Source organism: Fistularia commersonii, chromosome 21, assembly GCF_037954325.1.
Source record: "Fistularia commersonii isolate RoL2024-O1a breed Wild chromosome 21, RoL_Fcom_v1.0, whole genome shotgun sequence".
Taxonomy (NCBI): Eukaryota; Metazoa; Chordata; class Actinopteri; order Syngnathiformes; family Fistulariidae; genus Fistularia; species Fistularia commersonii.
This window is the reverse complement of record NC_141304.1, coordinates 8885100-8899316: the sequence shown is the minus strand read 5'-3', so window position 1 is coordinate 8899316 and position 14217 is coordinate 8885100. Positions and strand designations below refer to the sequence as shown.

At 37.8% G+C, this 14217-nt stretch overlaps 1 protein-coding gene across 3 annotated transcripts in view; it reads left to right on the top strand.

Moving 5' to 3' along the window:
• Window positions 1-14217, top strand: part of fhit (fragile histidine triad diadenosine triphosphatase) — a 304257-nt gene that overhangs the window by 213654 nt on the left and 76386 nt on the right. For 2 of the 3 annotated variants that reach the window (XM_086168127.1, XM_086168128.1), the window contains exon 5: window positions 10690-10813. In XM_086168127.1, coding sequence (XP_086024253.1) covers window positions 10690-10813 — 124 coding nt within the window. Of the gene's footprint in view, window positions 1-10667; window positions 10814-14217 lie in introns of all 3 variants that reach the window. The other variant, XM_086168129.1, reaches the window with a different exon arrangement.

Below are 14217 nucleotides of genomic sequence, written 5' to 3'. Positions count from 1 at the left end.
CAATGGCAACTTCAAATGTGTGAAAGGCGTATGGGTTTGCTTCTATTTTCATCTTAGGTTTGGTTGGGTAGAGGAAAGCAGGTATTCCACTGTAAATTAAGATCATGAACCTTCTCTTTTTTTTTTTTTTTTTTTTTTTGCATTTTGCATTTCAGGTTTCTTCTTAGTCCGTCTCCCCCCCCCCCCCCTTATTTATTTCTGGACATCGAATAGTTTAGATGAAATACGAAACATTCAGCCAAACATACAACAGCAAAAGAATCACGTATCATTTCTGGTCTGATTTGCATCATTGCATCATCCCAACATGCAAAATACACCAGCATCACAGAGATCAGGTCCTGTCTTGAGTTATCAACAGCAACATTAACGGGTGAACTCTCCGACGGCTGTGGTCCACATCAGCTGTGCAGCCACATTCACTGTCTGTTCAATGATCAGTTTATTTTCACTAATTTAACTTCAGTTAAAGAAGAATTTTATGAGTCATCGTTGCAACAGTCTACAGAGGCATATGATTAATTAATTGTCTGAACAATTAACTTTTTTTTTTATTTGACAGGCTCTGAATAGGTTATAAAAAGAAAATTAAACAAAAATAGTAATTATACCATTCAGGAAAGTGATCGTAGCAGTAATAAAACAATTCAGAGTCTTCATTTTTTCCAACCTATAGTTATATAGTAAAATCCGTTCCTCAGCCATTATGACATCTTTAATGCGCAATTGTCTGCTCTCATGTACAACTATGTGTTCAAATCTGCTACTGCTCATTCCAACAAACAAATAACCATTTATATCTACAGTCACAGCCAAAGGCTTTGCAGAGCAACCTGGCAACTTAACTAGGAGGAAGACAAACCATTGACTAACATCCAGATTGATAAGATTAAAATACACGAATTGACACAAAATAAAAAAAAACATATAATACAAATACATTTATACAGACATAATAAAAATAAACAATATATACTGCTCAAAAAAATAAAGGGAACACTTGAATAACACAATGTAACTCCAAGTCAATCACACTTCTGTGAAATCATAGTGTCCACTCAGGAAGCAACACAGATTCATTTTGACTTGTTTTTTAGGACATTACAGCAAAGTTGGATCAGCCTGGAGTGTGTTTTTACACTTTTATTTGAGTGTGATTTCTAATCCAGACCTCCATGGGTTAATACATTTGATTTCCATTGATCATTTTTGTGTGATTTTGTTGTCAGCACATTCAACTGTGTAAAGAGCAAAGTATTTCATAAGAATATTTCATTCATTTAGATCTGGGATATGTTTTATAAGTGTTCCCTTTATTTTTTTGAGCAGTGTATATATATATATAATATAAATAATACAAATGCATAAAAAGAGTTTAAGCTATATTGTTTCTAGTCCAAGTGATGTTTATGACAGAAATGTGGTTCTGCCATATCTTTAATGTAAATGAAAACCCAAAGTGACTGACATCAGTTTGTCCTGACCTCAAATCATCTCTTCTCTGAGCAAATGTGTTTATCCCGTCTATTCATAAGAAAGAATAATGGGTGACTCTCACATTTGCAGCCCTGTCATCTCCCAACATGTCACATTTAAACACATCACACCATTCGCTCAGTCTGCAAGTTAATATAATGGCTCGTTTCTTCGTCTTCTAGCTATGTTTAACATGTGTGGGTGAACAGTGGTGCCATAGGCCAATGTCCAACAGCGGGGAAGGGCCATTGCAGTAAGACATAAGAACAAAAGGATGCCGAAGAGGCAATATTAAGAGGCAGGGAGCCTGCGGGAAGCCTTCCAAATGGATAATGACATTTCTCATTTTTTCCTTTATGGTTGGGAATATCATCAGGGGAGATTGAATTTCTTACTAACTGATTTAAGGCAATGCACCACATGGATTTAAAGACCCTGATAGACCTCAGAATATGTAGCTTGCAAAAAACAAAAACAAAACTGATCCACTGATCCACAGAGCAGTTGCAAAGAGATCTTGTGTGAGGAATTTCCTCAAGGGGTTGTATCTCGTACTGTGCGCAAATGATCACCACCTTCCCCTATGTCAATGGAGTCTTAAGTTCTCCGTATATCAAGAATATACAGAGACTTGTACGAGTTTTTCTTTATTTCAAGAGTCTTTCCTGTTTCTTTTTGTTGTTTTTTTCTGTTTGTTTTTTATTTTCATTATCTTGCATTTTTACTGTAGTAGTAGTAGTAGTAGTAGTTGCAGCAGTCTGAACTGAACTTATCTTTCACCAGAGCCAGTGACTTTTTAAAAAGGGTATTGTTGGAGTTCAGGAACACAAAATTAATATGACAATATTCGGGTGTAAAGATATCTGCTTGGAATGCTGTCAAAGTAGAATGGAGCTCCTGAATAGTGGTAAAAATTACATCTATTTCCATTTCATAGAAATTCATTTTAATTGAGAAGTATATCATAAATATCTTACTTTTTAATTGAATAGTAATATTAAGATAACTTTTTAAATCCAGCTTTGGAAATCTCTAGGTTAATGTCCTTGAGGGATATGGTTGCAACAAGCTAGTAAGAGTAGTTACATATGAGATACTATCCTTCAATGTTTTCAAAATGGTATTAAACATACGAAATACAATATCATCACAGTAAAATAAATCTGGTTCTATATTTAGAGAGAAAAAGAGAAAGACAAAAATGCCTTATTATTATCTTACTTTTTTTAATAATTTAAAAGGTTAGAACACAGACCCTATGTTACAGCTTCACACAGTAAATAAATATATGAATAAATACACCTGTCTATGTTAAAAAAAATATGTCTAGAGATCTCTAATAAATGGGTGGACATATTAAGCCTTTAACCATATTTAACATTGAATAGCATAACTCTAGATCATTTTGATTGCCCTATTTGCCTTCCTTCAGATCTGAGAGTTATAGGAGGTGGGGCTCCAGGGTCAACAGCTATAATGCTTGTGAAAACAAAACCTCAAAAGTGATGTGGAGACAGTTGTGCAGCAGTGTCACTTGATACTTCATCTTATTTATTGAGTCGTGATTGTTAGAAATCTATTTCCTAGTATGACTGGAATGCTTATATGAAAGGCTTTGATATTTTATGAGGCAAGAACTCTGATTAGTGGATGCTCATCCAAATTATGTTTTCCTAAAACAGGTGTGATCAAAGCAGAAGAAGCACATTTAATAGAAATGCCTCATGCCTGATTGTCACTGTAGCTCTTTCTTTGGATGTGAAGTATGAAAGCCCATATCAGGTGCAGTGTGTCATTTTCCAGGGCATGATGGGGTGATGGGGGCCATTTTAGGCCAGCTGTAATCAGCCAGAAAGAGCCAATTGTTGCAGCGGCAGTGATGGATCTCTTTGTTTTGGTCATCCAGGATTTTGAGCTGCCAAGGGAAAGGGCATTTTGATTCATTTGTGAGTCTTGCTGCCTTGATCACACCCTGTTTTAGTGTGTGTATGTGTGTGTGTGTGTGTGTGTGTGTGTGTGTGTGTGTGTGTGTGTGTGTGTGTGTGTGTGTGTGTGTGTGTGCGCGTGTGTGTGTGTGTGTGTGTGTATGTGTGCGTGCTAGTGTGAGTTTGTGTGTCTGTGCTTATGTGTTTGTGTGTGTATGTGTGGGTGTGTGTGTGTGTGTGGGTGGGTGTGGGTGTGTTGGTGGGTATAGGTGTGTTGGTGGGTGTTTGTATAAACACGCATGTGATGCATCGAAAGACGGGGAAACATTTTTCCCTCTCTTTATCTTTATTTATTGGTGGAATTAGTGTTTTTGGTAAAGCCAATCTAGGGTTTAATTCAGTCTGCTTCTTCTTTCGTAATAGAATATGAGCTAAGTAAATAAAATATGGATTGTAGAACCATATTAAGTGCATGTATGTGTGTGTGCGTGTATTTGTTTGTGTGTGTGAGTGGGTAAGTGGATGAGTGGGTAGGTGTATGTGTGTGTGCGGGGAGGTGTTGATGTGGGTTTGTGAGTGAGCTGAATGAAGGGGAATGATGTTTCCTTGTTCTTCATATCTGTATTCATTGGTGGAGTTAGCATTTTCTTAAAGCCAAGCTTGAGTATTAATTAAATCTGCTTATTTTGTCAGAATAGGATATGTGCGAAATAAATCTGATCTGTTGTGTAGGACTAGGTGTTGGTATAATTGGTAAAATTAAATAAAAACGGATTACAGACCTACCTCATGCCAATATGCTTGTATGCATATATGTATATATGTGTGGTGTGTGTAAATAGATTATATTGGCTTTATATATATATATATATATATATTGCTCAAAAAAAAAAATAAAGAGAACACTTATACAACACACTGTAACTCCAAGTCAATCACACTTCTGTGAAATCAATCTGTCCACTTAGGAAGCAACACTGATTCATTTTAACTTGTTTCAAGGAAATTACATCAAAGTTGGATCAGCCTTTAGTGTGTTTTTACACTTCTATTTTGAGTGTGACTCCAAATCCAGACCTCCATGGGTTAATACATTTGATTTCCATTCACAATTTTTGTGTGATTTTGTTGTCAGCACATTCAACAATGTAAAGAACAAAGTATTGAATAAGAATATTTCATTCATTCGGGGTGTGTTATTTTAGTGTTCCCTTTTCTTGAACAGTGCATATACACATACTTTACATATATAAACCCTTAACTCATCATTAACTGTTCTCCGACATTGAGTACACATATAGACTTGGAGTTAGCCAGACTTCATTGTCATTAATTGAACACGTGTGTTCACAGATCGAAATTCTGAGTGGAAGCAGCATTTTTAATTTAAGTTTAGCAGTCTGATGACTGGGAATCTGATAGAGCACCGAATATGACTGAACCTCTTTCCTGGGGGCAGCAGGTAGAGCTGTCCATGGTGGCACCATGAAGAGTCACTTACGATGTTCCTGGCTCGGGACTTGCAGTGCTTAGTTGCATTTTCCTGAATGGAGGGCAGAGATTTCCCAATGTTTTTCTCTGTTTTCCTCAACACCCTCCACACATTCCTCCAGCCTCCACTTCACACAATGCCTGTATCACACAGAGTCAAAAAAAAAAAAAAAAGCAAGAGCTAGTCAAAGTGCTCTCTATTGTACAGTACTTTTGTAGACTATAGTAAGGATGGACTGGGGCAATTGGGCTCTCCTCGGGAGTGAAGACTCCGCTCTGCCCTTGTGACCAGTGACAAAGAGTTCTCAGACCAGGTGAGATCATCTGTGATGGGGAGCCTCGTGCTAACCAAGACACAGGCCTGCTGTTAATGTGAAGTTGAGCATTGTCGGGGCGATTCTTCCTGAAGAGAATGAGCTTGTTAGCTTTGGCCACATTCACAAACAGGTTGTTGCTCACCAACCTAGCAACTCCTTCACCTCCTCTCTGCAGACAAGGTTGCTGTCGCCCCTGATGATGTACATCACTGTAGTGTCATCCGCAACCCTCACAGTGTGGCTGGGGGCGGCCCCAAGGACACAGTCATGAACAGTAGAGGACTCAGGACATAGACCTTGGGGAAACCTGTGCTGTGATAACACTGGTGGTATCCAAACCACACTGACTGGATTCTATCAGTGAGGAAGTCCACTAACCAGGGATCTGAGTTTGTTTGCTAGACGCTGAAGGATAAACATATTCAAAGCTGAACCAGGAAAAAAAAAAAAAAACATAAGTGTCCTTGTCTTGCAGCTCTTTAAGCCTCTGATGACATCCGGAAAAGTTAGCGTTCTCAGTGGAGTCTACAAGAGAGTCTTTAACCAGCCTCTCATAACGAAGCAATTCATTGTGAAAGGGGTGAGTGCAACAGACCGATCGTTGATGACTAGTATTATTTGAGTTTGTTTCATCACTGGGATGATGGTGGAAGCCTTGAAACATGACAGAACTTTTGCTTGATCCACTGATGTGTTAAAGATATCTGTTAGAACATCGACTGGCTGATTTGCACACTCCCTGAGCATCCTCCAAGGTATGTTATCAAGGCCCGAGGCCTTCCGAGTATTGACTCTCCTTAGAATCCTCCCCATATCAGCTGTGTCAAGACAGAATGCCATCTGGATGGGAAACAGCTTTCTCCGCAGGAGTGCTATTTAGTGCCTCGAACCTCCCAGAGAAGTTATCTACAAAGTCCAGTCAATATCACACACAGAGGAAGGTGTCCTGCAGTTTATGATAGCATGTATGCCTTGCCAAATATTCCTGGTATTAGCAGCATAGTGGAAAAAGTGCTGGTTTTTTTTTACCTTGAGCATATAATGGTATGGCACGGTTCATGTTACCTCTCACTGTTTCTCAGAGCCTTCTCATCTTCCCTTTATCAGTCATCCGAGGTTTTATTGGCCCAGGTGGTGATTAGCTTTGTGACTCTGACGCCTTCAATACATTTTTTGATTTAGGCTGGCACAGATATGGCATACTCATTTTTATTTATTTGCTCATAAGTGGTAGCTGCTTAGAACATGTCCCAGTCAGCTCAAGCAAACCAGTGCTATAATGACTTAATAGACCCCTCATCTTGGGAATCTCTGCAATAACATCCCATTACTTATACTATAAGAATGAAAGATGACCTTTATTGTCACATTTAGTTATACATACAACACACCATCAGCAAAATTCCACCACAGGCTAGGAAAAGTGTGAAAGTTCATTAATGCTGGGCCACGCTGTCCCTAACGGGAAACTATACAGAGTTTGGTAAAAATCTATACATGTGATATACCATTATATACTTTATATACTTGCAAACATGGGCAAAAGTCCATCTCCCTATGTCCACCCTGGGTAATTCTATATTGCATCGGCATTTTGACATGAAATTCACTTGGTCATTTTCTTGAACCGCCCACAGTAACAAGCTGTGGGAGAATTAGTATGCTGTGTGAAATTGGTGTGATAGAGTTGAGATGGAAGAGGGTCAGCAAAACCCACTATTTTCATGCTAAGGTGAAGTCATTTCAATGGTGCAAAAATTAAACTGGCATTGGGACCCATAATGGGTTTGGGGTTGTTGGGGGCATGTTGCTAAGAGGACAGGATGGGGGAAAGGGACAGATGTTTTCTCTCAAAGAAATGATATAATTTGCAATGTAAAATATGTCTGTGATACCTTGTTCTTATTACATGCATCATGACTCTGGGAGAGAATCACACATACACAGTCAAATAACTGTTGTGACAGATAATAATAGGATATGAGCAGATGGTTTTTCTCACTATGGAAATGCTTGGGCTCTTCAATCTCATCATCAGCTCCCTCCCCAACCCCCCCACCGAAACCTATCAACCCCATTTGAAGATGCTGACGAGCGAGACTGGCACAGGCAGGGACATATGGGATGTTATCTCTCTCTGTAAAGCAGACAATGGTTGTAACAAAAAAATCAACCTCCCTGGCAAGCTAAAGACGTTGGCCAACTGGGATCCTGTGAAAAAAAGTTGGTGCAGTTTGTACATACCCTTTGAAATGTGTTGCATTTGCTGGCATGATGTGAAAGGAATGAGGAATTGGCACCTTGTGAAAAATTACTGGGTGTCTTTGAATGAGATGAGAACCAGAATATGAGCCCAGTGTATATGTTGCTTCCTGAAAACACCTTTCCTACAATCGGACCAGACAGTTTTGTCTGAATTGTTGAGATCCTTTAATATTGTGACAGGGATTCAGTGTTGTCCTTAATGTTGATAACATTTAGGCTTCTGAATTCTAATCATTACAATATCTCCTCTTCCAAGGGGCAGTGAATGATTGAACCGGATATTGTCTCATCTTGCCGCCTCCATAATCTAACTGTGGCCAGCTTAGACAAATGGAATGACTTGGTCAGGAAGCATTTTTCACCCAGTACGATTTATCTGAGAATACATGAAATATTCAGGACCTGTTCACTGCCCCATTGGCTGACCAAACGACTGACTAGCTGGCTTACATACTTCATTATTTACAGACTTACTTACCAATGGGTGACTGACTTACAAACTGACTGACTGTCCATTCTCCATTAAGGTAGTTACTAAATAGCAGTTGCGTTGACATCCATCAAGTGACCTGATCAGTTATCTCCTCATGCTCCATGCTTTGACTATTTTATTTGCATACTGTGGCACCTACATATTGATCACTTGGTGATTTGAATACTAACTTACTGAGAGACATATTTTTTATAACTCACTAACTCATGAAGTTTCAGACTGAGTAAATACTTTGTTTGTAACTTAATCGGTAAGTTATTGAACAATTTTGTTTACTTATAACTCACTGACTGCCTCAGTCAATGGCTCATTTACTCAGTCACAATTAGCCTTATTTTATTATTTAGACTAAGATATTTACTGTTGCACTTACCAAGTTACTTCCTGACTTATTGATTTATTTATACAGGCTATGACTGAATGACTAACTTACGTCATTCAAAACATGTTAAGTAACTGTATTTCTAGATGCCAATTGAAAGACTAACTGTCTTAGTTGCTTGCTTAGTGAATGATTAGTTTAATTAGTGGTAAACCTACTTGGGCAACTATATTAATTCTTTTTTTCCTCTCTCTCAGACATGAATGTCCCTCTCTTTAATTCACATAGACATATAAGCTGCAGAGTAAATCAAAACATGATTTATGAATTTATTCATCGACTCCTGTTTTTTTTAAAACAAAGGCATGATCATTTTGTTTAAACAGTAAATTTGATGCAGATGCACACTTAAAGAGAAATTAATACGTCTTCGATTCCTAGACAATTCCTTTCCAGGTTCCTGAGTTTGAATAACATGAGAAGTTGATGATCAATCTCCTCTTCATTACATGTGTTCCCAGCGCACACATTACTCTGGCTAGCTATCTAAATAGGGCATTATGTAAAGAAAGCTCACAAGAGAGATAGTAAATAGACAGATAGACACACACACACACACACACACACACACACACACACACACACACACACACACACACACAAATTAACAATCACTAGAATTTAATTCCTTCTGTTCTTTGAGGTAATTTTTAAACCTTCTCTCAGTTCTAGCTAATATCACCGAATAGCGGACTATTTTCCTCATATCTAGGAAGCTTTACTAGTGGATATCTTGAGGTTAATGCTTTAGTGGGGAAACATTATTCATCCGGCAAACCCAAAGTAAACAAGCGCCGTCTGCCATCTCTGCACTCTCCATCCTTGGTCTGCCTCATCTTTCATGTGAGCGATCCCCATCACTGGGGGAGTGCAAAAAAAGATATCAGCTTGTGTGATATCTGATTTCCCTCTAGTGTGACTTCTCACACACACACACACCCACACACCCACCCACCCACACACACACACACACACACACACACACACACACACACATAAACACAGACACACAAACTCACACTAGCACACACGCACACACGCACACATGCACACATGCACACACACACACACACACACACACACACACACACAAACACACACACACACATACACACACCCACACACACACACACACTCACACACACACACACACACACACAGACACACACACACACACACACACACACACACTCCCATACATGATGACCAAAAAAAGCAAACTGATCATTTGTGCCACTGTTTGTGGCTTTAGAGATGAATGGCTCCCAGACATGGCCGGTTTGGCATGAAATGCTGAGATGTTATCATCTTCCAACAGCAGGATACTTTTTCACGTGAGAGGAATGAACTCTAACACTTTTTTCAACATGTATGTATGATGCATGTATGTACAATGATTATGTATGTACGTGGGGTAGGTAAGTATGTTTAGTAAATATGTGTGTTTGTGAGTATGTGTGTACACACACACACATATATATATACACAATATAAACCGTATACACACACAGACATATATATACTGTATATATACACATACACACACACACACGTTCTATATATATATACAATGTCTATATCCTGCATAAGTCATTGCACTTGTCAATATCAACTGCAGCTGAAATATCGACCCAGCTCTTATCCGTTTATATAAATGTATTTATATTATGAAATCAGTTTCGAGGTAAGGATGTCATACTGTCATTGTCATTAAAAATACTTAATTAAAAACTGCTTATGCATTCTGCTCTATGTAATTTAGTTAATTTAGATCCTTTGAAATTTTACATGAGTGCAGAAGGAATTTTAGGAAGAAATGTAAAATGATGCAGATGTAGGTTCCCTGTTTTCTGGTGTCCAATGGTGCCTTCAGGAGTAGCTGTTTGTGTTTCGAGATCCATCCATTCTGATTTGTGTATTTCCCAACAGGATTTGGATTCTTTTTGTGTAAAAGTTGTGACGTGCACTGATTGTTGTTGGTCAGCTCTCCGTTGTAAACCTTCTTTCTTGTTCCTCAGTTTCATGTTGAAACACACAAACATTTTGGAGAAAAAGGAAAAGATCAAACATGCTTCCATTTTGTCTGTTGCCTTGGCTGCTTTCACTGATAATCCTAAATTTGATTCACATTTAAATTAGCAATATCATTCAGAAAGTTTGTATCAGCGGAGATTAGTTAATTTTGTTTAGTCCCATATCCTGATCGAGCAGAAGTTAGATCTTCATTTATTTCACATTTTAAGTGTAATAAGATTCTAATAACAAAAAATCATTGTAAAAATATTTCAAATTACAGACTTCCTTAACAGATTTTGCAGATGTGCTGGTTTGTCCTCTAAGGCAGGTTGAGCGTTTACGGGACCTTGAACCAGATGAGCTGAAGGATTTATTTATCACCACTCAGAAAGTGGCCAACTTGGTGGAGAAGCACTTCAACGCCACGTCACTCACCGTCGCCATCCAGGTAAAAGTTCGACAGCTACTGTTTCAGCAATAGTTTAGCTTTAAGCTCAATTTGTCTCTCGACATCTACTTTTGTGCTATATTTTGTTTCCCCATGAATAGTAGGCATAGACCATGGTCTTTAAACATCAAGTGAATCAAGCGTTTCTATGTACATCAAATAGACCCCTTCGTCGACACTTTTTCTTAGATTTTTATTTTTCCAAAAACAGGGAAAACGTATTACGGTTTGCCAAATTACCAGCGATCAGTTAGAACTTGAAGGAGACAGCCATAATCTCACTAGTTGTCGCGCTCAGCTTTCAGTCTTCCAAATGTGCACTGACGTGCTCCTGCGCATCTGGGGTCCGGCGACCAAAAATCATATTACAAACCCCCCTTCATGAGCAGTCCTTATGAATCCTCTTTTGTTCCTTATTCATCTGGAGACCAGTGACTTGAGATAGAAGACCACAAAACGGAGTTTGGAGGATGGAGACCAGACAGTCTCCAGTCACTGGACACCCGAATGCAAACTTCTGTCAGGGTTCAGTCCCTACATAACCTCGCAGCACACCCGTAGACCACTGACCGAAGACCTGAGTGCGAACCCCCATCAGGTTTGGTCCCTACCTAGCCTTGTTTGTCCCTACATATCTGGAGTCCAGAGACAACTGACAATAGAGCAGAGTCCAGTGACTGGTGACTAGAGAGAGCAGGTGGCTGAACAGAAACCAGAGTATGAAACCCGTCAGGTCAGCAGCATGCGAGATGTCACAGGCTGAAGACTAGAGATCGGACACTGGAAATGAATGACTGGAAATTCGAGTCCGAACCCCCTTCAGAGTCTTTCCAACCATGCGCCTGACTCCCGCAATGTTGTGTTCCTTGAGGTAGAGGAATTGGACTCTCCCCTCACAATGCAGGAATGACCTGCCTGCCCACTTCCAGGTGCCCACAGCACCTACCTGGACTCCTATTTCCGGCCTGACCGGTTACTTAAGTAATTGTCCATCTGCTGCTGGACCATCAATAAACTTGTATTTGGATCCTCTCCGTTGGTGCGATGCAACTAAATGGCAAGCTCAGAAATAAAGACTGTACTTCAGCATCATTAGTCCAGCATTACTATCTAAGATAAATAGATATGATCCTAACATCCATAATTTTTCTCATACCCCTACTATATGATCACAAAACAGGACTAGCATAATGAAACCAACCCATTGTATATTAACGTATCCGTGGTAAACCTCTGCAATACATCCCACTCCAGAGTTTTGTTTTTTTGAAAAAAAAAAAAAAAAAAAAAAAAAAAAAAATCAAGTTCTAATGAAAGACTTGGATTTAAGTTGAATATTGAAGTTGTGAATGTGACACGCAATCAAAAATATCAACATGTATTTATTAATTTACTTGACATATCTTTTTTTTTCATGAGGTTGAAGATTTTAAAAGTAAAGGAAAATAGATTTCTATTAGTTTTAGATTAACCCTAAATTAACCCTAATGTCCTTATACAATATGAGCAATAAAAATATTTAATGACACTTTTAGCTATAGAGGTCATCATGATCCACCGAGTTTAAAAGCCTCAGAACACAATGTGTGTTTGCCTGCTGAGCTGCAGTAAGCATTTGAAAGAATAGAAAAAAAACAACCAAAACAAAAAGAACATAAATTAATAAATAACTAAAGTCATGGTCAATAAATCCACTCAAAGCATGAAGGACAAAGATAAATATTTGATTTTTGCTCATTCCTGCACCATATTGGTTCTAAGTGACCTTATATTTTATTCTTTTTTTTTTTTTTTTCAGAATGAAGATTGCGGTTTTTGACACTTGTTTTGTTTTGTTTTGTTCTTTGTTCCTTATATTAACTTTATCTATTAATACAAGCTTTGGTTGACAACTTTGGTCTGCGGCCATAAATCATTACACCATACAATTCCAATGAATAAATCCCTGCAAATAAATCCCTGCCTTTAATATCCTTTGGCTTTATGAATTATGAAATAAAATACATCCACGAGTCCAGTTTTGCTAACTGTCGTTCTGCTAACTGTCGAAACTAACAACAGGGTCGGTATCTCAGAATGTTACATTATTTGTATGATGTCATAATGATTGCAGTACCTGTTGCAAGTTAGACCTTTTTTAATGCAGAGACAAAAAGATAGTGGACCACAGTGCTACTATAGCGTTGTTGATCTTGGTGGTGGCGAAATGAAAAGCAACAAGAGCAAATAGTACAAAAAAGAAAAAAAAAAAAAAAAATTCTTGCCAGTCTAACTTGCATTTTTCAATCATAAAATCATCAATTAATACATAACAAAAGTTAAATAAAAAATGCCAGTCCCTCAGTATTTCACATATTTTCCATAAATATTTCATCACACAAATATAAAATATTTTTCATTGTATAAAATATGACAAGGCATTAAACAGAAGCCTTTGTTTCCTGCAGCAACAGGAGTGGGCAAAATCCTGGAAATATACAATTATATCATTATGTCATTGTAAACTGTAGTAATGAAGTGATGGACCTTGTGAAACCGTTTTAAAGATTTAACTGGAATTATGTTTCAGTAGCAGTTCAGTGTTGAAGTGAAATTCATTGCAATGCATGAGACCATTGAATTGTCCCACCAGCTGCACCATGCATTCGAATGAAGTCTAAGTTAGTCAGTTAAATGCAAAAAAGGAATATTTTTACAATCAAACATCAGCCACATAGAGCTCTAAAACCTCAGTTTACCATCAGTTTAAATTTAAAAATTAAAAAAAAAAAAAAAAAAATTATCAAAGTCACCTGTATATTGTCAAAAATAGTCATTAAAAATCTGACAGGCATGAATTTAGATGAATGCAGCTGTCAGATCTGACAATTGACAAATTATGACATTTTAAATTATAGAGTATGTAAATAATTTATATGCATACTCAAAACAAAAAACTGTTATGTTCAATAGAGAATTTTGGCATCTGGATTATGTTGGACTTTGGTTTCGACGGAATATCGCTATCACATTTCCTCATCATCATTAAGCAGATGTGTCGAGATTTATGGATACGATAATGTCACGACCAAAATTCAACCAAAAATCTTAACAATGTTCATGTCTTCCCTTGAATTCAGGTACAAACAAATGATTAGATATTTTCAATTTAAAGAATTGATCAGCATTCCAACTGAATTCGGCACAAATTTAGTTTGTTCAGGAAAATACTTCTAAAGGACAATATCAGTTAATTAAGTCATGGTCATTGATGTGCATATTTGGCCCTTGGTGAAATGTGTTTAGGTGTTTTGTTTTTTGTTTCTCCTTTTTTCAGCATCATTTATGGCATAAAGCTAATGAGGAAAATATTCTAAAAAAATCCTGTCTTTTGATTATTTTTGAAATTCTGTATCTATAAACAA